The sequence below is a fragment of the Haliotis asinina genome, chromosome 1 (assembly GCF_037392515.1).
Source record: "Haliotis asinina isolate JCU_RB_2024 chromosome 1, JCU_Hal_asi_v2, whole genome shotgun sequence".
Lineage (NCBI taxonomy): Eukaryota > Metazoa > Mollusca > Gastropoda > Lepetellida > Haliotidae > Haliotis > Haliotis asinina.
Genome location: NC_090280.1, coordinates 100,642,907 through 100,670,684, shown reverse-complemented (window position 1 = coordinate 100,670,684; position 27,778 = coordinate 100,642,907). Strand labels below are relative to the sequence as shown.

Below are 27,778 nucleotides of genomic sequence, written 5' to 3'. Positions count from 1 at the left end.
TAAGTTGTCATATATATAATCATTTAAACTCTTTGGCTGCAGATGAATTTTCAATATTACACCCATGAACATATTTGTATGTATCATTCAAAAAAAGGGGTGGAAATTGAGTGGGGTGTGGGGGTACACAACCACCCTTCTCCCCCACAAAGTTTCTCTGAGTGACATTAACCCCAACAACGATTTCTGTTCACACTGCGTTATCCTGGATCTCACACCTGAAAACAGACTCTGTAGAATTTGCTTTCTCAATACATTTCTGTCTCACTAAAGGAGCCCACTTGGTATTTCAGTCTTTGTAGCCCTTTCCATCTTTTCATTTGTGTCTACTGTTCAATTCCTATTCCAACTTCAAAAGAGCAGCATACAAACCTTTCAGCCTGTATTAGGAAAATCAACAATTGAGATAATGAGCACTGATTCATGTCAGTAGAGTATGTCAGACAATTCAGGCTGACACCTAACCTAAACAATTGCCTCTAATGTAACGCAGAGGCTGCCGGGGATCACTACCCATCTGGAAGTGGTTTCAACAGGATATCCTGGCAATAATATGGATACAAAATCAATATGAGAAATGTTTGTTGCCTCACGTTCTGTAGCAAAGAGTCCCTCCAGATTGTCATGGCCTGTCCACTGCCGTGAGGAGCCACTCTGGTGGAATGAGGAGACGTTTGTGTGATGTTCTATGTGGACCTCCTTCAGGGACGGTTTGTGGAACTGCTTGGCTTTCTGGGGGGCGTTCAGGTCGGAGCATTCCATCATCATGGCCATCAGGTCAGGGGCTGTAGACAGGGAGGTCGCAATTAGGGCAGTCACACATCACTCATACACTGGGTTTGGTTTGTTTGTTGTAAATAATCCAGGTATATGGTGGCATTCGGTAAATAACTGAGTCTGGACCTGACAATCCAATGAACAACAGAATGATCATCTACCCACACAGCTGTGATATGGTGACATGTGTCAACCAAGACAGAGAGCCTGATCATCTTCATAATAAAATACAAAATGAGCCAACCCATGTACATATTCATGTCTTGATCCCTGTATTCAATATGAGTGAGTGAGTGAGTGAGTGAGTGAGTGAGTGAGTGAGTGAGTGAGTCAGTCAGTCAGTGAGTGAGTGAGTGAGTCAGTCAGTCAGTCAGTCAGTGAGTCAGTCAGTCAGAGTCACTGAGTCAGTTGGTCACAGTCAGTCACAGTCAGTCACAGTCAGTCAGTCAGTCAGTCAGTGGTACTGTACTGTAACACCACATGACTATGCAACTCTTCACATTGTAGATGAAGGATCATGACTTTGTCACGAGCTTGTCCACAAGATCCAACATCACAGTTCTATGCATCATCTCTGCCCTCCAATTTGTATTTAGCCATGAAATTAACATTTTAAAATCACCCTTTTTTTCCTCCTTTAGCTTCTTTTCAGACTTTGACCCTGCTGTTCCACTTGAAATCATGTCACTGCTAGAGCCAGGCGGTTGAATGCTTGGGCCAGGTGGAAGCATGCTTGGGCCGGGAGGAATCATGCTTGGGCCAAGCTGGCCACCATCTGCTGGAGCTAGGTTAGCTGGTGGTGTGGCCATTGATGACTGTCCAGATGGGAGAGACGGTCCCTGCATGAAGTCACCAAATCCGTCGTCCTCAGTTGACTTAGGGGCTGCAATGAAACATTATGGAATGCTGTGTTTGATTGAAAAAATGGTTTCCAAACATCTTCCTTGGAAACACTTGTTAAGAAAGTTAGGTGCTAAGTTTATCCTGATGAAATTATTTTGGCAAAACTGATGAGTAAATTGTTCCCATCTTAGATGAAAAACACTACATTAGAGTGAGTGAGTTCACACTGTTTTTGGTAACGTTCCAGCAATATCACAGCAGGGGATGAAAGATAAAGGATCAAATCCAGAATATTGGTGTCTCACTTGGTTGCTGAGGTTTAGGGGACATTCTAGTCTTGGGCTTCTCCCCTCCAAACATGTTGGCAATAAGTCTGTCAGCATCAGCAGTGATGGCACCGGGTTTCCCGAACTGCTTGAGACGCTGCTGCTGTACCTGGAACTGTCGCTCCTTCTCACTCAACTCCTTCTTGGGGCGTGTCGACACTGCACCACTTCTGACACATAGTGAAGGAAATAGTACAGTGAAACACAGATAAGTAAAACTCCAAGGGACCATGTCAAAAGTTGCTGCTTATCCATATTGCAACTTATCCATCAAAGCAAGTTGTATCAGATTTCCAAGTAAAGTAAATAGACATCATAACCCCATTGTATCAAAGAAACCTGATCCGTTCATTTATTTCTATACAGATAAGAATAATGTGATTTTCTGAAAGAAAATTATAGTTCACACTTATCGTGAATCATGCTTATTATGCTTATCGCCCTCCACTATGCGAAGATAGTGAAACACTTGAAATCACTTGAAGTTCCCTTCTAATTGAAGCGGACATACAATACATTCACCCATAGGGAGCCTCCCTTTCCCGCCAATAATCACATGACCAGCCATGCTTGCCACTCTCTATGAATCTCATGAGCCCGACACGAGAATTACAGTGAATTCAGCGTGCCTGAGAAGGGTGGTTGGGAGGGCTTGACACCATGAGTAAGGATAAGCATGAAATGTCAATTTAATAAAAAAAATACATATTTTCCCTTATCCTGACTCATGCTTATTATGCTTACAAAATCCGATGGAAACAGTGGTGAGTCAAGCCACGCTGGAATCTGATGACTGTCATATTACAAGTATGTCCAGTACTTCCCCACTTTTGGGAACTATTACAGAGGTAGTTTGGTCCTGTTCCACCAGTATTTATCTGTGAGATGGGTGGATCACATACCGTCAAACTTGTCTCTTTGAAGCATTTATTATTTATTATCATTCATTGACTGGAAGCTAGCATTCTGCTAGTGTCTAATGCAACTGTTTGTCAATATTTCTATCAAGACCAGTCACCACCCTTCTTCATGTGTAAGTATCTTCAAGTACAGGGTCATAATCACTCATGCTAGCCTGTTCAAGACATCCCCATGGACTCTCAACCATTATACTCTGTAGAGTGTCTTGATCCCGAAAAGTCAACTGATAAAAGTGCAAGTGAAACTCAGCGCCTTTGCAGAACCATTGGTTGTTGTGTAACAAGTGGCCCAAACAGGTGAATGCCAGTAACGTCCTCTATGGTAATGTCCCGGAGGATATCAACTGTTATCAACATGTGATTACAAGAGGAAGAATCAACCGATTTAGACATGACTAGCAACAGCCTAGGTTGTTTGTCCTTTGCACGTTTTGGAACAGTATATAAATATAATGCAAATTCTGAATCAGATAAATTCTTGCAAAGTTCACAGTAAACAGTGCAAGATCAAATAGGTTTGCATGAAGGACATACTACATGCGGATCAACCACCAACAGCCGTAGTTTACACTGGGAACACGATTTCATCAACGGAAACCAAGTCTAAGTTGAAGAAAATGTGTCCAAAACACATGAAAATTAATAAATTCAACAATAGTTTTACATAATAATGATAGTAATCACAATCCAAAAACCAAATACACACAATTTATATTATAGGACCAAAATGGAAGCAAAAACCTATCGCCATATCTGGACCCAAAGTGCCTCCAACCATCCTCCTCTGGCAATGAAGGTGAGAGTGGCAAGCATGGCTGGTCATATGACCGTATTGGTGTGAAAGGGAGGCTTCCAATGGGTGTATTGTATGTTCGCTTCATTTAGAAGGTAACTTCAAGGGATTTCAAGTGTTCCACTATCTTCGCATTAAGGGAGGAGATATGCATAATAAGCATGAGTCAGGATTATGAAAAATTTCCTGCTGTTGTATTGGGTGCAAGCTAAAACGTCATCAAAGCGAAACGGCACCTGGCGAAAACAGCACAATTTGGACACAGTGGAACCTCCACTTGGCAAAAACGGCCACAAATGGCCACAAATGTTAGAGTGAAAACGGCACCATATAAAATTTGAAAAGGATGAACATTGATAGGATGACTTTAGTGTTTTGTGAACATTGGATGAACATTAATATGATCACTTTAGTGTTTATCAAGTAGACTTTGTGAAATAAAAACACATATATTAGGTAAGTAGACTTTAGTGTTTTGCTGAAATATTAATAACAAAAAATTTACTAGGTAAGTATGCCCATCAACATTCACCCAAGCCATGTCACCGACAAAGTAACAGAACACCCACCATAACTATTGTTATACTGCAAGCATTGGAATTTGCTTCCCATACCCAAGTGGCTTGCAGTATGTTTAGATGATCAATGCGTCTATTCTGCCGACAGTGATTGGAAAGTGCTTCCCATACCCAAGCGGATTGCAGTATGTTTAGATGATCAATGCGTCTACTCTACCGACAGTGATTGGAAAGTGCTTCCCATGCCCAAGCGGATTGCAGTATGTTTAGATAATAAATGCGTCTACTCTACCGACAGTGATTGGAAAATGCTTCCCATGCCCAAGCGGATTGCAGTATGTTTAGATAATAAATGCGTCTACTCTACCGACAGTGATTGGAAAGTGCTTCCCACACCCAAGCGGATTGCAGTATGTTTAGATAATAAATGCATCTACTCTACCGACAGTGATTGGAAAGTGCTTCCCATACCCAAGCGGATTGCAGTATGTTTAGATAATAAATGCATCTACTCTACCGACAGTGATTGGAAAGTGCTTCCCACACCCAAGCGGATTGCAGTATGTTTAGATAATAAATGCATCTACTCTACCGACAGTGATTGGAAAATGCTTCCCACACCCAAGCGGATTGCAGTATGTTCAGATAATAAATGCGTCTACTCTACCGACAGTGATTGGAAAGTGCTTCCCATACCCAAGCAGATTGCAGTATGTTTAGATAATAAATGCGTCTACTCTACCGACAGTGATTGGAAAGTGCTTCCCACATCCAAGCGGATTGCAGTATGTTTAGATAATAAATGCATCTACTCTACCGACAGTGATTGGAAAGTGCTTCCCATACCCAAGCGGATTGCAGTATGTTTAGATAATAAATGCATCTACTCTACCGACAGTGATTGGAAAGTGCTTCCCATACCCAAGCAGATTGCAGTATGTTTAGATAATAAATGCGTCTACTCTACCGACAGTGATTGGAAAGTGCTTCCCACACCCAAGCGGATTGCAGTATGTTTAGATAATAAATGCATCTACTCTACCGACAGTGATTGGAAAATGCTTCCCATACCCAAGCGGATTGCAGTATGTTTAGATAATAAATGCGTCTACTCTACCGACAGTGATTGGAAAGTGCTTCCCACACCCAAGCGGATTGCAGTATGTTTAGATAATAAATGCATCTACTCTACCGACAGTGATTGGAAAGTGCTTCCCATACCCAAGCGGATTGCAGTATGTTTAGATAATAAATGCGTCTACTCTACCGACAGTGATTGGAAAGTGCTTCCCATACCCAAGCGGACTGCAGTATGTTCAGATAATACATGCGTCTACTCTACCGACAGTGATGGGAAAGTGCTTCCCATACCCAAGCGGACTGTAGTATGTTCAGATAATACATGCGTCTACTCTACCGACAGTGATTGGAAAGTGCTTCCCATGCCCAAGCGGACTACAGTATGTTCAGATAATAAATGCGTCTACTCTACCGACAGTGATTGGAAAGTGCTTCCCATACCCAAGCGGATAGCAGTATGTTCAGATAATAAATGCGTCTACTCTACCGACAGTGATTGGAAAGTGCTTCCCATGCCCAAGCGGACTGCAGTATGTTTAGATAATAAATGCGTCTACTCTACCGACAGTGATGGGAAAGTGCTTCCCACACCCAAGCGGACTGCAGTATGTTCAGATAATAAATGCGTCTACTCTACCGACAGTGATGGGAAAGTGCTTCCCATGCCCAAGCGGACTGCAGTATGTTTAGATAATAAATGCGTCTACTCTACCGACAGTGATGGGAAAGTGCTTCCCATGCCCAAGCGGACTGCAGTATGTTCAGATAATAAATGCGTCTACTCTACCGACAGTGATGGGAAAGTGCTTCCCATACCCAAGCGGATAGCAGTATGTTCAGATAATAAATGCGTCTACTCTACCGACAGTGATTGGAAAGTGCTTCCCATGCCCAAGCGGACTGCAGTATGTTCAGATAATAAATGCGTCTACTCTACCGACAGTGATGGGAAAGTGCTTCCCACACCCAAGCGGACTGCAGTATGTTCAGATAATAAATGCGTCTACTCTACCGACAGTGATGGGAAAGTGCTTCCCATGCCCAAGCGGACTGCAGTATGTTTAGATAATAAATGCGTCTACTCTACCGACAGTGATGGGAAAGTGCTTCCCATGCCCAAGCGGATTGCAGTATGTTCAGATAATAAATGCGTCTACTCTGCCGACAGTGATGGGAAAGTGCTTCCCATGCCCAAGCGGATTGCAGTATGTTTAGATAATAAATGCGTCTACTCTACCGACAGTGATTGGAAAGTGCTTCCCATGCCCAAGCGGATTGCAGTATGTTCAGATAATAAATGCGTCTACTCTACCGACAGTGATGGGAAAGTGCTTCCCATACCCAAGCGGACTGCAGTATGTTTAGATAACAAATGCGTCTACTCTACCGACAGTGATTGGAAAGTGCCTCCCATACCCAAGCGGATTGCAGTATGTTTAGATAATAAATGCGTCTACTCTACCGACAGTGATGGGAAAATGCTTCCCATACCCAAGCGGATAGCAGTATGTTTAGATAATAAATGCGTCTACTCTACCGACAGTGATTGGAAAGTGCCTCCCATACCCAAGCGGATTGCAGTATGTTTAGATAATAAATGCGTCTACTCTACCGACAGTGATGGGAAAGTGCTTCCCATACCCAAGCGGATTGCAGTATGTTTAGATAATAAATGCGTCTACTCTACCGACAGTGATGGGAAAGTGCTTCCCATGCCCAAGCGGACTGCAGTATGTTTAGATAATAAATGCGTCTACTCTACCGACAGTGATGGGAAAGTGCTTCCCATGCCCAAGCGGACTGCAGTATGTTTAGATAATAAATGCGTCTACTCTACCGACAGTGATGGGAAAATGCTTCCCATACCCAAGCGGACTGCAGTATGTTCAGATAATAAATGCGTCTACTCTACCAACAGTGATGGGAAAGTGCTTCCCATACCCAAGCGGATAGCAGTATGTTTAGATAATAAATGCGTCTACTCTACCGACAGTGATGGGAAAATGCTTCCCATACCCAAGCGGACTGCAGTATGTTCAGATAATAAATGCGTCTACTCTACCGACAGTGATGGGAAAGTGCTTCCCATACCCAAGCGGATAGCAGTATGTTTAGATAATAAATGCGTCTACTCTACCGACAGTGATGGGAAAATGCTTCCCATACCCAAGCGGACTGCAGTATGTTCAGATAATAAATGCGTCTACTCTACCGACAGTGATGGGAAAGTGCTTCCCATGTCCAAGCGGATTGCAGTATGTTTAGATAATAAATGCGTCTACTCTACCGACAGTGATGGGAAAATGCTTCCCATACCCAAGCGGATTGCAGTATGTTCAGATAATAAATGCGTCTACTCTACCGACAGTGATTGGAAAGTGCTTCCCATGCCCAAGCGGATTGCAGTATGTTTAGATAATAAATGCGTCTACTCTACCGACAGTGATTGGAAAATGCTTCCCATACCCAAGCGGATTGCAGTATGTTTAGATAATAAATGCGTCTACTCTGCCGACGGTGAATGGAAAGTGCTTCCCATACCCAAGCGGATAGCAGTATGTTCAGATAATAAATGCGTCTACTCTACCGACAGTGATGGGAAAGTGCTTCCCATACCCAAGCGGATAGCAGTATGTTCAGATAATAAATGCGTCTACTCTACCGACAGTGATGGGAAAATGCTTCCCATACCCAAGCGGATTGCAGTATGTTTAGATAATAAATGCGTCTACTCTACCGACAGTGATGGGAAAGTGCTTCCCATGCCCAAGCGGATTGCAGTATGTTTAGATAATAAATGCGTCTACTCTACCGACAGTGATGGGAAAGTGCTTCCTATACCCAAGCAGATTGCAGTATGTTTAGATAATAAATGCGTCTAGGTAAGTATGCCCATCAACATTCACCCAACCATGTCACCGACAAAGTAACAGAACACCCACCATAACTATTGTTATACTGCAAGCATTGGAATTTGCTTCCCATACCCAAGCGGATTGCAGTATGTTTAGATGATCAATGCGTCTATTCTGCCAACAGTGATGGGAAACTGCTTCCCATACCCAAGCGGATTGCAGTATGTTTAGATAATAAATGAGTCTACTCTGCCGACAGTAACTGGAAAGTCACAACATCGCACCCTTCAATGTTTTAAGTACACTTACTCAACTGGATTCACTCAAACTCAGCGTCAAAATGAAACCGTACTTAAAAGAAAGAAATGTACCCATTACACATTCATCACAATGTCTCACCACTGTATTGTATGCAATAAGACTGTGCGAAGAAACCAACATGCTGTGTCTTGCGACCAGTGTGATTTATGGACTCATCGAGTTTGTGGTACCGGCCTATTTGTATCTATTCAGGACCACCAAACAACCCAAAAGAATGCTTGATAACTTGATGTAAAATGAAATAAAACAGTTAAACATTTAAGCAATAAAAAAAATAGAACAATAAAGTCAACATAACAATAAAGTCATACAACAATATTTTATATATGGTGCCGTTTTAGCCCATCAATCAGTAGCCATTTTCGCCAATATGGTGCCATTTTCACCAAACGATTTAGGTGCCATTCTGCTGTGGCGCCGTTTTAGCTATAACCCGTTGTATTAAGGGGCATGTTTTCACTAAATCACCAGTAGATCACCAGGGATCTGTGCACAGCTGATTGTTATTAACAGCTATAGTTCTGTACTAGACAAATACACATGGTAATCGCAATCCCTGCATATAATACAATGCCTGACATAAACAAATTAGGACTGAAATGGTATGTAATCTTGTCTGGTGATGTTTAATTTCAAATTTTACGTTGATAACATCTGCTATTTTAGTGGCGGGTGATGCCAGGTAAAACATGTTAACTGCTGCTGAGCCAATCCACCAGGACTGTTCGAAGTATTGCCACTTCGATGTTTCTGTTATAACATGTCTGAAGGAACAGCTGAGAAAGGTTTACTTAAATGAAATTGCCACTTATTCGATTTCACTTATCCAATATGAAATAATGATAAGTAATGATGGTAATGAACCAGAGAAAAATGTTTACTATCTAGGATTGCCAGTTATGAGTAGGTTACTTATCAGGGTTTCACTGTACCTTGGTAACCAGGTAACAACTTTTGTAACAAAACTAGGAAAATGGTTGAAATATGATATGGATCATGATTCCAGTGTCAGTGACTGAAGGCTCTACACATAGCTCTCATTACTTGACAGATATATACAATATATACAACGTATGCAACATTTGAAATTTGTGCGTGTATATATTAAGGCAGTAATCATCAAACAAACTATCGATGGATTGCATCTATGGAATGTCAGATAGCAATTAATCAGTGGTAGAAATGAAAAACTGTCAATGCATCAATAGAAAGTGTGACTACCATTGCTTAATAATTGACTTCCATTGATAAATGTGCAGCACAAAATACAGGAAGTACCTCATTTGTTCACTTTTATTGATAGTTATCTGCCCCTGTTACCTCTTAAAACAAACTTGATCTGGGTTTCAAGATTTTTTTTGTCAGTTACGAAAAAAGACTCAAAATACAACAGCTTGTATTTATTTCATATAAACTATACATTCATTTTGAAATGACCTCAAATGAGACAATTCTTAGAGAAAAATCCCTATTGCAATAGTATTGCTATAGATGGTCGTGATACACTACGAGAACAGTATGTTGTAACAGATTATTGGTATTGCAATAGTTGTTTCTGTCTCAATAGTCACCTCTAATATACATCAGAATACATTTGTAAGTAGCATTTTTGGGGTTCTGAAAAATCATGCATATTTTCATCTTAAAATGACTGTCTATATAGCATGTGTGATAAGTGACAAATCAAGCATAAGTCACAAAATTCAGAAGTTGGCCATTAGACCTACACATCGGAACAAAGGAACGCAACTCGGCATAAATCTAGGAGCCTCAAGTGACCAGGCGACCATGCCAACTCAAAAGTGTAGCAAATAGTATTTACAAGGAAAAACAATTAGTATGTTGACCATAAATTTAGTAGTCAACTAAATACTTAAACTCAAGATAGATTCTGATAATGACACTAATCAAGAGTGGAACCTTTGTTTCACGTCCCCCCAAACAGAAGATTTCCAAATTATCAGCATTACATTTCATATAGTCTCTTTTTACAAAATTGTATTTAATTGACGAAAAAACATGTTTTGGTCTATATATCTGAATATTAATGAATTTTTGTAAAATTTCATAGAATTTCTAGTGCAGTTGTATTGGCCTGGTTACAAGCTAAAATTCCTTGCAACTACAATAAAATCATAGATGTTGTCATCTGTGCTCATGTCTAACAGACAACCCTGCCCATGTGGGAGACCTGTACATACCTCATCCGGAAGTTCTGCGCCATCTGTGGGGTGTAGGGAGGAGGGGCAACTCCTCTCATTCCCATCTGCTGCAAAATCGACAATTAATCCAGGTCAAGTGAATCACATCATATTATATAATCATGCAGGGTTTTCTAATTTACAGTGTTTTCATACTAAAATTAAAAAATGAAACATATATATGTAGCTGCAATAAAGTTTTCGAGGACCACGCTGGCATTCGAGCCCACAGATCTTCTGATCCAAAGTCCTTGTCCTCGGATGCCTTGTCCACACCCCATCAGCAAGGCAAGGATGTGATTTGTGGAATGACTTCATGCCCTGCTACCTATAATGTTAGGTTCTGACACAACTGTTTTCAGGGCGACCAGGTCTTGTCTACAAAGTATCGTCTGAGATACTGCTCATTCCTCACTTCTTTCAATAATGGAATCATCTTGTCCAATTATGATTCATGAGTATCATATTAAATAATAAACTGTACTAAACTGGCAAGTGGTCAAATCTGTGTCATATAGGAGTAACAAATGGCCTTCAATCATTCTACTTGCATTAATGCACCTATCAAGCATGCATTTTCAAGACCACATCACCTGACCATTTTCAAGAATAAAATACACAGTCAAGTGAAGGCAGAGGCATTAATCTATCTATATCCTGTTTGAAAGTTGCTGTGTTTGCTGATGAAATAAATATTTTAAAATCATCCTAACAGTTACAAAAACAACACTGACATTTGGGCAAACTTCCACAAGCTTATGGTGTGAAGTATAACTTAGGAAAAAGAATGCTTCTTATTTTAGCATCAAATTAGATGCAGTCTATAAATTAAACCGGGGTTTTCATTCAAATTGAGAATCTGACGGACATGTGTTACAGAGACATTGACTGTACCTCCATTGTTACACTGACTGTATCTCCACTGTTACACTGTACCTCCACTGTTACACTGTACCTCCATTGTTACACTGACTGTACCTCCATTATTACACTGACTGTACCTTCATTATTACACTGACTGTACCTCCATTGTTACACTGACTGTACCTCCATTATTACACTGACTGTACTTCCATTGTTATATTGTACCTCCATTGTTACACTGACTGTACCTTCATTGTTACACTGACTGTACCTACACTGTTACACTGACTACCTCCACTGTTACACTGACTGTACCTACACTGTTACACCGACTGTACCTCCACTGTTACACTGACTGTACATCCATTGCTACACTGACTGTACCTCCATTGTTACACTGACCTGCATTGGGAACATCTGCGGCATGACACCGGGGGCAGCCATCATCTGATGTTGCATCATGGGATATCCGCCAGGCTGCATCCCTACATACTGCCCTCCCATGTTGGGCATCATTCCATAGCCAGGAACTGAAAGAAACTCACAAAATTGGATGATCAAGTTCACAGACCTTTTCAGTTTATATACCGTTAATATCACACATACATGTTGAAACAGGTCCTAAAATAACACTAAAAAAAATCACATCATTTTGATGTCACTAGACCATTCTAATCAGCACCTTCATTATTAGAAGTACACGTAAGTTGGTAGCAGACATCACAATGCATGTGTGTTGTCGTCACCTCATACACCTCCTATAAACTATTCCGAAGCTCATTGCTCTGTCTGTAGCTGCTTTACTCGGCTGACAATAACAACATCAGTGGGGGAGGCATTACATTTGTGTTTTTTATATAAAATGTCTCAGTTTGACTCACAATTCAGCAGCAACATGGCTAAATTCACAATTCCTACAATGCATGCCCTCCTCATGCCTTAACTATAATAGTTGTGGGTGAAGTGTGCTATACTACACTATACATAGGGGTTGAGCAAACTGTACTTCATAAATATGGCTGACGCAGCAAGTCATTTCAGTCTTACTACACCATGATGTCAGGCGACTGAGTTGGTAGTCTCAGTTCTGTCTCCGTATTTGAAAGCCCCAGATTTGTCTGTTGATAGGCAAACCTAATAATATCAAGCTTTTGATTTATAAAATACATGTAAAGTGTAATAAAGCACAATTCTGCCTTGAAATACTACAGTTAAAACAAAAGGATGTCAAAAAAGTTTACAACAATGGTTCCAGTGATATTAGGCAACTGCAAACCAAGAAATGGAGTGCTATGGAATTATTTGCTCATGTGTAGTGAAAGCCTGTTTACTCAGACCTTGCATATTGAGAAACATAGCCTTCCGAATGATTTTTATGGGAAACAAAACTTACGTTCATTAATTGTACTTGCTAAACCTGGCCCAGTGCTTCCGGACCCGGACTGAGAATTTTCAAACCATTATCATAGATTTCCATTCAAAAATTATCCTTTTATCCAGATGGAAAGATCTGTGTGGACGTGCATGTCACACACTTCACTTGCTAATTAGGATTTAGAGGGTGTGAGAACATCTAATCAATAACAAAAACACATGTTTAATAGGATTGTGGTTCAATACACTGTGATTATATTGTGTATATATATGTATAACACTTAACAATCGACCACTACTATCGATCGCAATGTAAGTTAAAAATAGCCTGCCACGTGATCTAAGTCATGTGATACCGGCCAGAAGTTTACTTCAACACAATGTCAAATGTTCGCAAGAAATGCAACTTTAAAATCAATACACTTATATGTTATGATGATTCACTGTTATTACTACTGACTACTGATTTACTGACATACATACCTATACAAATTTTCACAACTCGATTTCACTCAATTTTCACAGTTTGTTTTGCCTGATCCAGTTAACTGAACATCTCGCTATCCAGACGATTTCCAAGTGTAACCAAAACATTCGGATAAACAGAGTTTAAGTGTATTAGGAAATGCAAACAAAAACTTCATAACAAACAAAATATACTTGAAAAAAAAATAGTTAGGAATATAAAAATGTACATGTTGAACTTAGGTATAATGATTTATCGACTCAATGACACACTGATAAAATATCAATCAAAACAAATATCAATATCCCTAACTTATTTTGTCCAGTACACAAACTGTAATCCATAATAGTCCGGTAGCTGAATGCAATTTTCAGTCCTAACCTTGCATTTTAGGTCCCACAGTATTTTATTGCTGGTTTTATAAGTTTAATATATGTAGATCATGAAACAGCCGGATGACAACTTGGCACCCTTGAGGGTTTTGAATAAAACATGTTTGAAGATGCAGCCCCTGACAACTCAAGTGCCAACAGAGGGCCATGTGGTGGCACAATAAGTAGTTAGGTAAGTAGGGCAAAATGGAGAACTTCCTGTGAAGTCTGTTTACATTAGCTACCCAGTTGTAACATCATCTGCACAAATATTATGTCACAATGGTAACTCATTTTTGTTGTCCAACCAATTCATAACATGTACAACACTGTAAAACAGTGTAATTGTATCAAAGATATGTGATAAAAAATAATTATGATAAAATGATGTGAACTTGTGAAGCATCGTCTGCTAGGCTTAGCATCACTATCAGTTGAAAGCTGCATTAAACTTCTTTGATGTTGAAATTTACCAGAACCACATATATATGCATTCATATCTTCATGTTTGCAAACAATGTTCAAAGATTCTCATAGAAGAAAAGTCCCCATTCACTTGAATTGATAGTTTGATGAAAACTGGGTGTACTACTTTCTGAGCAACTATTCATGCAGCCAAAGACTCAATTGACTATTCTATTATGAAAAAGTTTGTAACTATTTTTTTCTGTAAAGTGATAAATAAGAAGCATCACAATGATAGTACTGAATCGAAGATACTACTTTCCTGTGATCAACAACCATTACAATGATTTAAATCAACCTTAAAGGAACCATTTTGCTTTCTACAAAAAGAACCCAGCAAGGTGCTATAATATAATGCTAATGTTTTTAGTAAACATTTGTTTTCATTGTGTAGGACCTTTCAACATACTCTGTTCAACTTCCCTTCAAAAGTTCAAATTATATTTTTGTGCATTTTAAGAGAAATAATATAGCATTTTTTTCTTTAATTTCAGACTGGTGTTGAAGAATGTATATTTAAGATAGTTGGTTGCTGTAGTACCCCAAATCAGAAATTGACAACTAATTCAACTGCACAGCGCATCACATCTATTATTGATGCTAGCAAAATCCGACAGAATGGAATGGCTATAATAGCGCACTGAATAGAAGGGAAGGTCACACAGTCAGATCAAAAACAACTTCAGTCTACACTCCTTTGATAGACATGAAACCAGCTGATCCTGACACCATGTTAACGGCTATGAAGGAAGCTGACATACTAACAAAACAAGTTGGACAAGACGTTGTTGTTTTCACATGTGATCAACAACTTTACATGGTTGCAGTTCACATAACATGGGCATACCCAGAAAGATTCAGCCATTTTTTCTGCGCCTCGGAGGAATGCATTTCCTTATGAACTTTTTTGGATGTGTTGGCACACTGATGGCTGGAAGTGGACTGTCAGACATTATGGAGAGCTCTTTTGGGGATGTAGCAAACATGTTGTCAGGAAAGAGATATCCTCAAAATTTACGAGCCTTAAGAATTCTAGTTGAAGAACTATTACGGAACGTAGTAACAGAGGTATCCACACCAGGTGACTTATTTAACATCTTGGAACACAGGGCAAGACAAGCCAGAACAACGCGAATGTGGTTGGATATGCTGATCAAGCCAGTGTCACTGATGCTACAGTTTGTCAGAGCTGAAAAAGAAGCAGATTGGCCACTCCATTTGCTTGCAGTTAAGCTGATGATGCCCTATTTCTTTGCAGCTGGACATCAGAACTATGCACGTTAGGGCCTGTATTATCTTAGAACAGCAGAAGATCTCAATCCAGAACTGCTTGAGAAATTTCTAAAAGGGGAACATGTCACACGTCATACACCTGGGACATGGAATGGGATATGGACAGACATGATGATTGAGACGACTTTCATGAAATATGGAAAGGGTCCAGATGGCATCATTGGAATCACCTTAAAGCCAAACACTTTGAAGACATGGGCCTTGAGTCTTCATACTTGCAGTGTTGTGTCAAATGACATCTTTGATAAGACAAACAAGGATAAATCAACTGATCAAATTCATAAAGAAGAAATGAAGGGCCGAATCTCAGCAGATGCAAAAGATCGAAAAAACATTCGACAGAAACTCCAAGAGTCAAGTGATCCATTAGATGTGTCACAGCTCTCCACAGACAAACTGTTGCAGGTTGTGAGTGGCAGATATGCAGACAGTTCTGTGAATGCTGATAAGGGATTGGAAATAGGACAGGAAGAAATGGAGATATTTGAAAGGTCATGGCCAGATGGATTCCATAGACCTTTGTCAAAGAAGATAAAAACTATGGCCGTCTTGAAGAATCATGTTTAGGTTGGATCTTCAAATCTGTATGATACAAATCTTTTCTACTCCAGAATCATTGGACTTCAAGCCGCAGGGAGAGAAATTCAACATTGCCCAAGTCTTAACATTTGAGTTGGCACCAGTACCTACTTCTATGTTTACGGATGAAGGTGTCATGAGAACAGCCACAAACTAATCTAATTTGAAGAACAATTTGCAGGTTGAACTATCAGAAAGTCTTCCCTTGGACCAAAAAAGCATTATCATTGATGGGTCTGCAATGTTGTGGGTGGTTCACTGGCCAAAAGATGGAAAAGTAAAAGATTTCATTGACAACGTTGTGTCATACATAATGAAGAAAATGAAAGAAGCTGATGTATACCTTATATTTGACAGGTACTTTGAATATAGCATCAAAGGTATCACTAGATCATCACGGGACAAAGTAGTCAACAGACAACACAGGATTTATCTATCCATGCCCCTCCCATCACAGAAAATTCTACTCACAGTTACTTTAAACAAAGTTCAGCTGATAGATCTTGTAGTAGACTGTCTCCAAGAGATGAGAGAATCACTGAAAGTCTGCACACACAAGCTAGTTTTAACGGGAAGGTCCCTGGTACCAGTGGAGGTCAACAATGGCTTATTGATTCATCGACATGATCTCAGGACAACCCATGAAGAGGCTGATGTTATCATCATACAGCAAGTGGTATCTGTTGCAGAGTCACTTCCCAATTCATCTATAACAGTGATTTGTGATGATACTGATGTATTCGTGCTGCTGCTACATTTCTACCTGTGTCAACAATTAACGTGTCATCTATGCATGGAGTCAACATCATCAGTGAACAAGAAGTGCATTGACATTAAAGCCACAGCTGAGAAATATTCTGCCATTGTTCCCAATCTTCTTGCAGCTCATGCTCTTACAGGATGTGACAGTGGCTCAGTGTTGGGGTATTGGAAAATCTACTGCTGTGAAATTGTTGAAAGGTAATTACCATCTTCGTCATGTTGGGGATCTGTCTGCTTCCATTGAAGAAATCATACAAGAGTCTGTGTCATTTCTGTCGGCATGTTATGGACACTCTGCTTCTTCAATGCATGAGCTTCGATTCAAGGTGTGGAAATCGAAAGTTGGAAGAAGAAATGCTCTCTCATCTGTGAAGATTATGTCACTGCCGCCTACTCAGAAGGCATTTGTGCAGAATGCACTGAGGGCACACCTGCAGACCTGCATCTGGAAACATGCTTTAGATAAAGATCCTCCAACAAGAGATCCTCTCAAGCATGGCTGGATGAAAGACACTCTAAACCAGACTTTGCTTCCAGTGCTGCTACCACAAGGAACCCCATCGGCTTACGACTATATTCTCAAACTGTTGAAATGTTGTTGTGAAAACTGTACCTCAGCTAAGTGTGGATGTGCTGCTGCTCGACTTCCTTGTACAATGTTCTGTGAATGTGCAGGGTGTGATGACTGCTATAACCAGCACACCAGAGCTGCACCGAGAGTGCTCCATGAAAGTGACTGACATTTTTAATCCATTTAACCAAGAGACTAAAACAGACTTCGCCTGTGACTCTCACTCATGGGTAAAGACTCCAATTGATTTGCGTAACTATGATGCAAGTTCTTCACCTTGCTAGCATTTTAAGTAACAATCATTCTTTATATATCATACAATGTGGGCATGGATTTCAAATTTATAATCACATTCCTAATTCAGGCATGAGGTTATATGAAACAATAATAGTAAATTAACCTGAATATGCCATAACACTCTTTTCTCCATACAATTGATTTCTTAACATCTGAAATGTTCTCTGTAATAAGTTTCCTTGCCCTGTTTTCCTAGAAGAAGTAAACAACCTTCATATCAGAAGTTCACAACAAAATAATTTCTTTCATCTACTTTTAGAACATTATTTAAGAGTAAAATGTGTTATTTAATATTGTCTGGATAAACGAGTTTTTTAAAAAATATCCCATAATTCCGTTTTAATACTGTACTAAGTAACAGTTGTGATAACATGTTGTATACCAAGTATATATAATATATTTAATCACTGTAAAGCTCATGATGTGTTTCTTTGTAACCATCCAAATATAGCCGATTATCAAAAGAGGGAAATTCTTTCAAAAAACCCCATTTTTTCAAAACCCTCAAGGGTGCCAAGGTGGCATCCGATACTTTATTCATCTATAGTGCCTGTTGGAATGGAATCATACAAAAACTATTGTGGGACCTAAATTGCAAGGTCATGTTAACGTTCTGCCGGACTATAAACCAAATATATCTGGAAGTGTAATATGAGAAGTAACATCCTCCCACATGCTAGTTCACTGAGATATCATGCGCCAGTTAAGCATGAACACTCTAGTCAGACACTTTATGCTGACTCAAAGGTGACCAGTCCTTGTTGTACCCATTAATGCCAAGCACTAGGCAGGGACCAGCACATATCATGAAATGGAAGCCCTCGGAGCTGGCAGCCCCCAAATCTGGCATGCTCTCAATATCAGCACTAGGATTTGGTCTCTGCATAAACATGTAATTTTCTGAATAAAATTGATATTTTATACTTATCCTGACTCATGCTTATTGCTTATATCCTCTCCCCTGGCGAAGGTAATGGAATACCTGAAATCCCTTGAAGTTCTCTTCCAAAAGAAGCGAACGTAAAATACACTCACCCACGTGTAGCCTCTCCCTTTCCCGCGAAAACGGTCAGCTGATCGACCATTCTTGTTACTCTCTCCTTGTAAATAGCCCGACACGAGAATTATAAGAGTGAGTAAGTGAGTGAGTGAGTTTAGTTTTACGCCGCACTCCGCAATATTCCAGCTATATGGCGGCGGTCTGTAAATAATCGAGTCTGGACCAGACAATCCAGTGACCAACAACATGAGCATCGATCTGCGCAATTGGGAACCGATGACATGTGTCAACCAAGTCAGCGAGCCTGACCACCCGATCCCGTTAGTCACCTCTTACGACAAGCTGAGTCGCCTTTTATGGCAAGCATGGGTTGCTGAAGGCCTATTCTACCCCGGGACCTTCACGGGTAGGAATTATAGGAATTCAGCGTGTCTGTGAGAGGCGTCTGGGAGGGCTTTTCGTCATGAGTCAGGATAAGTATAAAATATCAATTTTATTCATAAAAATACATATTTTTCCATATCCTGACTCATGCTTATTGCTTACAGAATCCGACAGAAATCGCGGTGGATCAGGCCACGATGGATTCTGCTGGCTGTCAAAATTACGTCCAATAATTTTCCACCCCCAACGGGAACTTGAAACGGCAATAATGCAGTTCTGCTCTTCTAATATTCATTGTAGATTCTGGAGGATCACATCCAGTCAAACTTGTCTTCAGCAGAAGGCTTCGTTGACTGGAATGTGGTGACATCAAAAGTAACTAGCATTCTGCTAGTTTCTGATGCAACTAAATGTCAAGATATTGTAATCAAGACTAGTTGCGACCCCTCTTCATGTACAAGTATCTTCATTACGAGTATAGGCTCCTAATCACTCATGCTAATCTGTTTAAGGCGTCTGTTAGTTGCTGAGCAACGACAAGAGGCCCAAACTGATGAGTGCCAGACACGTCCTCCCTGGCTATGTCTCGTAGATAATGGCTGGCAAACACCATGTTTGACGTCCAAAAGAAGCCATCCATTATAGTTGATAGCGAGCAATTCCCATGTAGCGCTGTTGTAGAGGCCAAGGCTCTGACTTCGTGTGGGTTGGAAACTTGTAGAGGTTCCAGTCCTGCTGCTTTATAGGCTCTCAACATAACAGCTCTGATCTACACTGAGATAGTGTTGCGGGATATTTTCGTGGTTGTCTCAGTAGATATAGGGATAAACAGACGCTTGAAACATTGCCTTCTGAACCTGGTACATAGACCTGGTATATCTTCAATGCTCTAACTGGACATAATAATAAATCCTGAATATCATGAGGTTCCAGGATTGAAGATAATGCTGGTATGTGGAATTGTCTATCCTGCTGACCTGGCAGTTGATTTTTTGTAATAAAATCCCATCGTAGATCCGGATGGACTGTCTGTTGATAATTTGCATCAAACCTCATGCGGTTGAAGTCTAGAGCATGAATTTCTGACATGCGTGCTGTTGTAGCTAAGGCAAGTAAAAAACAGCGTCTCCTGAATTAGCAGTTCAAATGAGGTCTGATCAACGCACCCATCACTTGTGAGATGTTGAAGTACGATGTTTTGATCCCATGCTGTTGATCTTCCAACTTGAAGGAGTGTAGGAAGGCAAGTAGCTCGGGTACTTTAGTCAGCTTGGTTCCCGTTTCCATGGTGACAACTGAACTGAGAGCTGCCAAGTATGTAGATAATGTAGAGCCTTTCAGAGCTCTGGGATGTCGTAAGAGACATAAATATTCTGCTATCTGCAGATATGTTACCTTCAGCTGTCTCAGTAGTCATGAGGTCCAAGTATTGAAGACAAGGCAGGCATGTTTAACTGTCTGTTTGGTTGACCTTGGCAGCTGTCTGATTTTCTCGATGACGCTTGGTAGCTGCACTGGAGGGGGAAATGTGAATGCCTTTAATCCTTCCCACGAGATGTTGAGAGTGTCTGATGCCTAAGTTAACAGATCTGGTACTGGTGACACAAAGGTTGCTGTCTGTTAGTTAAACATTGTTGTAAATAAGTCTATTTGCAGTGATCGGAACCTCCAGCTGATTAGTTGAAACATCTCTCGATGCAGCATATACTCTGTTGGTGATAGACGAAGAGGGTGAGATAAGGCATCTGAAGTGGTGTTGCAGGCTCCTGGTATGTGAGATACTTTTATTTGGAGATTCAGACTGTCGACCACGTCATAGAGTAAATACGTCAGGTGTAGTAGAGAAGGAGATCTCATTGACCCTTGCTTGTTTATGTAGAAAGCCACTGTTGAGTTGTCCATGTGGATCATCAGTAGCTTGTCTATCAGTGTTGTCGACCAATGATGGATAACATGCATCACCACTTTCATCTCCAACTGGTTGATGTGAAGAGCTCGATCTTCCTTCTTCCAGAATCCTACTGCAACCTTGTTGTTTAGATGGGCACTCCATCCTTGGAGAGATATGTCTCCCTAAAGATGGTTGTTGAATACCGGCTCTAATGTGTAAGTTCCTGCGCAGACATTGACTGGCGGGTATACCATAGCAGGTATGGTCTCAAGATGTCCAGCGTAATAAACCGGTCAGGACATGAAACCATGATCAGGAACCACTGTCATAGACGTAGTAGTAGGCGTCTTTGTCTGATCATATCCTGAGGTGACATGAGCAGATCGAGTAGACATTATCACCAATGTAGTGATAACGGAGAGAGTAGAACTTGCTCTAATCATTGGCTTGACAAAGGCTTATCCGTAACCATGCTGTTTGGCGAGCATGTGTCTATATGAGTAAAGTGCGCGAAAAAACTTCCGCCACTTGAAGCTGATGTAGATTTGTCTTCCAGGTAGGTGTGTCGGAATTTTTCCGCCGAAGATAATACCGTCATCTCTTGTGATTGGAGGTGTAGTTTGCAGTGGTATGTTGCAGTCATCTCGAAGAATCTCTGTGATGTATTTTGAGAATTCCCTGCTTCTTCCAGTCAAGTTGAAGACATTCACCCACTGGAGACGGTTGTATGGGAACGGCTGAGGGTGGAAAACTCCAATTGTTCCGACCCTGATCTTCAATGTTTACCTCCTGGACGCTCCGGTATTAAACTTCTTATCTCTCATTTGCTGGACTCTGGAGAACTTGGACTTGTTAGTGCAACGCTGACTTGTCTGCTTGAGCACCGTTGTCAACGAGCGACGAGCGTTGAAAGGTGGCATATGTTGTCGTGGAAACTTGGATGCTGACTTGAATGCTGTAGATAACTTCTCAGTCATTAGCGCTATCATCGGAAACGTCAACGCATGTCCTCCTTCCTCATCCTATAAGTGTTGGGTTAGTTGCGGTCCTTGGATGGTGAGACTAAGTCATGATCCATGATGTGAATTCTGAGTAGTCGTGGCCAATATAGGAGCAGCTGTCAACATAGTTGAAGACTGCAGTCTTCGTTCTTCATCAACATGACCTTTCCAAGCTCATGCTGCATGAAGGCGTCCGTGTCGAACAGCTGTGTTGAGTCCATCATAGAGATGTCTACTGCGATGACCAAGGCTGCTGACGAAGTCTATGTTGCTTGAAATGTAGTAGCATCAACGGCGACTCATCGTAGATATGTTGTTCCTGTAGAGGGACGATCCCATCACCACAGGACTTCTTCGTTGAAGAATGTTGATTCTGCAATGGCTTCATTGCAGATGACTTCGTCTTCAACGACGATGGTGATCTAGACTCCTTAGACTGCAACGGCCCCGTTTCCGATGAAGTACTCTTCTGTGTTCTAGGGGATGACTCGCTGGTTCATGAAAAAACGGTTACCCAAATCTAAATCATCCGATTAGACATGACTAATGAAAGTCGGCATTGTCTGTCCCTCACACGCCTGTGAAAAGAACGAATTTATACAATAAGTTCTGAAACAGATACATTTCTGTAAAATTCACAGCAAATAGTGGAAGAACATAAGGGCATACACCCCGGAGAAACTAAATGCAGGTCAACCGCTGACAGACGTAATCTACACTGTAAACATGATTTCATCAACGGAGACTAAGTCTCGATTGACGAAATATGTGCTATATCAACATCCAATAATCACAACTAAACAAATTGTGATACATATACATAAACCAAATACCGCATACGACATAAATATAGTTAAAGGACCGAAATAGTTGAAAAACTTCGTAGTGGAGACTCCAGGTAACTCCAGCCGCCTTCGACGGGCGATAAGGAGAGAGTGACAAGCATGGTCAGTCAGCTGACCGTTTGCACGGGAAAAGGGGAGGCAACATGTGGGTGAGTGTATTTTATGTTCACTTCTTTTAGAAGGGGACTTCAAGGGATTTCAGGTATTCCACTACCTTTGCTAAGGAAGAGGAGATCGATAAGCAATAAGCATGAGTCAGGATAAGGAAAAATAAGTTAATTTTCTTTTCAGTTACATGCCCTCTAATCCAGCATCAGTCTATTCCCTATTTCGGCACAGGAAGGACCACCTAATGACCGTGTGTACAGTCCTCAATGTTCTCTAAACCGGAATCTGGTATCTCAGCTCTCCTGTTGACTGACTGATTGGCTGAACGCGTATTAACAACACAGTGAATTACTATCGGCATTAAGGTCATTGATGTTTCCTGATGGAAAGAGTATGGATACGGATTAGGTCTTAATGGGTGAGGTAAATTGGTGAGTGGCATGTGTCACTTGTATTACAAATTAATTGTCGTATCACAATTTGAAAGTCACTCAAGTTGTCAGGATGGTTAGATCTGTCAAGCAAGCTAGATTTATGAATAAAGAATATGATGACTATCAACATGATGCTCAGTCGTACTTTACAGCAAACGGAAGATCATTCTGAGGTTGAAAAGGAAAAATTCCTCTAAACCGACAAGCCCTCCATATCAGGTCTAACAATCGTCAGTTTAGAGGGCTTCCATTGTATTTTCATGTCTTTTGGTATGACACGGTCAGGGATAAAACACGTGACCATTCACTCTCCAGGTAGATGCTCTAATCATTACGCCACGGAGGCTGTCCCCCACCACATTCTAATCTCCCAGCACTTTCCAGTATCACTGTATTATAAGGGATTCACCATGTAGAAAATACTATATGAGTGCCAATGTCATACTAGGTTTATGACAAGAGTGCCTTGACTTTGGTATTTCCCAAGCGAGAGCAAGAGATATAACGATATTTAGGCATGAGTGTTGTAAACATAGTATGGTATGGGCACAAATATAATATTCTGCTCATTAAATCATCACCTAAGCTAAATCATCCAATTGAGGAAAATGAGTCCAAATCTTCTTTCAAACGTAGACTGGGTGAAGAATGTGATGTCATGGCATTGTTCATGATGTCACATCACCATGACAAAGGGATATTTTGCCCTAGGGCATCAGTTGAAAAATGTGAACCCCAATAGTTTTGTCCTCGTAGCAGGGATCCAGATAATTTTCCAACATGAGGAGTACCTACGAGTCATTTTTCCAACATAAGGGTACTGGGAAAAGTTAGAATACTGAATGGAATTTATTGGCCTGTAAGTATTCTCATGTTACGTTTCATGACAGGCAAACTGTAGCGCAAATGTGGTTGCGCTGCATAGTGAAAAATTATCAGTCTTCATGTATGCCTGCGAAGCGAACAAAGGTTGGTAACGCACTTCCCTCGCTTCGGTTTAAAGAGTATTTTTTGTATCAAAACAAAATCTTGCCACCATCAAACGTACACTCCCATTTCCTCACTAGGTTGTGCTCTTAGATTTCCAACACCATACTCAATAATTACTCACATGAAATATGTTTTATTCAACATTTTAAGCGCCACTCGTGGTATTCAGTTCGTTCTTCGCCTCCATTACCCCTGCCAGCTTCCGGCTCAACGGAGTGAAGGAACAAGAATAAGCAGAAATTATGAAGATATACATTATTGCCTAATTGTATCATGATTCTGTCAGACTGTATTTGTCATAAGTGTCAAATTGTTAGATCTTTTGTAACATTTATTCTACAATAAACACACTTCTAGCATAGTAGGCGTATGAAGCACGGGAGGTAACTTTTTATGTATTCCATATGGAATAATAACCTGTTCCTTCACTGCTTTGAAGCGGAAGCTGGCAGGGGTAATGGAGGCGAAGAACGGTCTGATGTACCATGAGTTGAATAAAACATATTTCACATGAGTAATTATTAAATATGGCATTGGAAATCTAAGAGCACAACCTAATGAGGAAGTGGGAGAGTACCTGTGATGGTGGCGAGATTTTCTTTTGGCATGAAAAATATTTTTTGAACCGAAGCGAGGGAAGTGCGTTGCCAACCTTTGCTCGCTTCGCTCGCATATATGAGTAATGGTCAGATTCTCTGCGCTGCGCAACCCCATTTGCGCTACAGTGTGCCTGTGGTTTCATAGATGCACTACAACATTATTTGCTGCTCATGTGCAAACAATAAAGCAATACTTTTCTCAGATAAATTCTGAGACCATACACCATTGTTGTGGTGTGTATCTGCTATGTTTTCTGATTTTTTTCCTACCGCATCATGCATATTTTTTATCCATACATATGCCGATACAGCCCTTATCTGAAGCCCTGCTCATAGGTAATAAATATTCATATGACCACAAAAATCCCTTTACTTCCTATTGCAGCTGGTTAGACTGAGCAGCTGAACACAGTGACCACACCTACCTGGGCCTGGCTGCTGATGACCAGGAAACCGCATCCCTCTGAAAACACAAAGACAGACACCTGAGCAACTTTTGAATGTCTGTATTGTGGCGGGTCATTATGAGGAAACATGTCACAGCAGAACATGCTCTCTAAATCCTAAATCAGATGGAGTCACTTATTGTAACTTGATACAAACACCTTACCACTTGTTCTTACATACAGCATTCAGGACAAATCCAGCTTATGACAGTAGCTGCAAATAATTCAATCTGGACCAGACAATCCAGTGGTTGACATTATGAGCACCATCCTTCACCTATGGGTTACTATGACATGCAATCAATACTGACAATGACTAGTCCATCCATCGTGCTGTCCATAATATTAACACAAACCTCGGGTTAGTAGGGACCAATTCTAAAACATAACATATTAAACAAAACAACAAATGAACAGAAACAGGTCTCCAGTTGATGTTGCAGCTCCCAATAGTGACAGTACCTGACTCGATGCTTTGTCTGACTAATGCATTTGAACATTTCTGTCACAATATCGAGAGGATCTTCCAAGAGTTTAGACTGCACCGGTGATATTGTGTGAGGTGGGTTTTGATACCAGTTTGACAAGTATTCCAGTCATATCAGGGCATGCCAGGTAAACTCCCCAGGAAATCATGATTCAAAGCATGTTCCGTACATTTTGGTGCAACCCTCAAATACCAGGGAAAGGAACCTTTCAAGATTTCCCACTACACCACAGTAGTGATTGAATGAGTTTAGTTTTATGCCACTTTTAGCAATATTCAAGCATAATATGTGAATTAATGTAGTCATGTTTATACTTCAGTGGTACAAAATAACACTTGTATATTTACTTATCCATCAATACTTAACATTTAGTGGACCTGTTAAACTTCTACTTGCCAGGGATTACAGGCCTAGCGTTAATTTCACACACTGAAACACACATATGATGCTGACAGACGTAAAATCAGACAGAAAAGGATTTTAACCCCAAATCTAGTGTCTTGTGGGGATTTAAGTCTGCAAACTGAGTACCTCTGATTACTGGACGATCCCTGATCTCTAGATCTCGGTGGACATGTCAGATGCCTCAGGGGTGTTCATGAATGTGTTGCTGAACAAAAGTCATCTTCGTTCTTACTACGTTTGTGCCCCTAGCTATTCCTCTCAGACAGAGGTGACTAATCTAACAATGCACCACATACATGTCATCTCAGTCACTGCAGTCACTTGCAGGACTTTCTTCTGTGAATTATGACATAGTGTGAAAACAGGTTGATGATCATGATGTGTGACGATTCGAACATGATCCTTCAAACCACCTTGACACAGTTTAGTTGAAAAAAAGTTCGTGACTTCAAGAGAAAACAATAAATTGGTTTCTTGTTTGGAGATATTCATCCAAATCTACCATCAAAGCAAATGTGTTAGATTACAAAGAACAGGGGGTGTAGGTGTAGTGACAGCCAAAGAAAGCAGACTAACAAGACAATTGCCAATTTCCCATATCTGCTATCAAACAGCAATACATATAACTTGTCTGTTGTCTAGTCTCAAGCTTTTGACTAGTAGAATGGCTCAAATCACTGACTGACTGTGACACAGTGAACGTATACAGCTTTACAGGATCAACATCAGATATATTTTAACAATAAACATATTCTAACAATGATGCCAGTGAATGAATAATTAAGAAATTTCTAATACATTATGAAAAAACTGTAGCTATGTTACACTTAGATGTTAACCTTCATCTTTTTACCATGTTTACTGAGCTTTCTAATGCTTCTTCTATTTCCTTAAAAAGGACGTTGGGGTCGTTGTTATACCTTGTCACACAGTCGCTAGAAACTCATTTAAAAGATAATATTTTTCATACAAGGAAAATGTTAAAAATAGTTACTGCGTTCATATATTGGAAAATCAAAGTCTCTTAACTGCCATCTCACTCAGTCAATGACTGAAACAGACGGGAGATATTGAACTATTTCAACAACAGACGTGTTTGGAATCAATATTTGACCAAACAAATATACATTGAACTCATCGCTTGGTTTTATAAAGGACCAAGGTGTGTCATACGGTCACCCCTTTGTGTATACAGAATTCGAGTTAATTATGTAAATAGATATTGTGACATAAATTTCCGGACACATCCTACCTGTTGTCAGCCATGTTTGGCACTCTTTACGTTTTGAGGGAAACAAGTACTAGAATGTGTCAGAGTGATGTCCCTTGTGCAATACTTTAAGGGGGCGTCTCAAAGACTAATATTGACAAAATATATCGTAGTGGGGATGTTACATGACATGAACTCATGTGCTTATGCAGTGTAAGAGTTATTGTTCTGGAAGCTCAAAAGCAGATATGTGTGCGATTCCACATAAGAGTAAAGACTTATAAAGAGCTCCTGAACACGT

At 40.5% G+C, this 27,778-nt stretch overlaps 1 protein-coding gene across 2 annotated transcripts in view; it reads right to left on the bottom strand.

Annotated features, from left to right (window-relative positions):
- The window catches only part of LOC137256739 (synergin gamma-like), a 51,362-nt gene extending 23,808 nt beyond the window's left edge, over nt 1-27,554 (bottom strand). For both annotated transcript variants that reach the window (XM_067794564.1, XM_067794565.1), the window contains exons 1-7: nt 27,520-27,554; nt 25,354-25,391; nt 11,901-12,028; nt 10,635-10,702; nt 1,926-2,116; nt 1,400-1,660; nt 594-785 (exon numbers count right to left, since the gene is read on the bottom strand). In XM_067794564.1, the coding sequence (XP_067650665.1) occupies nt 594-785; nt 1,400-1,660; nt 1,926-2,116; nt 10,635-10,702; nt 11,901-12,028; nt 25,354-25,391; nt 27,520-27,533 (892 nt within the window). In that variant the 5' untranslated portion in view covers nt 27,534-27,554. The remainder of the gene's footprint in view (nt 1-593; nt 786-1,399; nt 1,661-1,925; nt 2,117-10,634; nt 10,703-11,900; nt 12,029-25,353; nt 25,392-27,519) is intronic.
- Nucleotides 27,555-27,778: the final 224 nt, after the last annotated feature.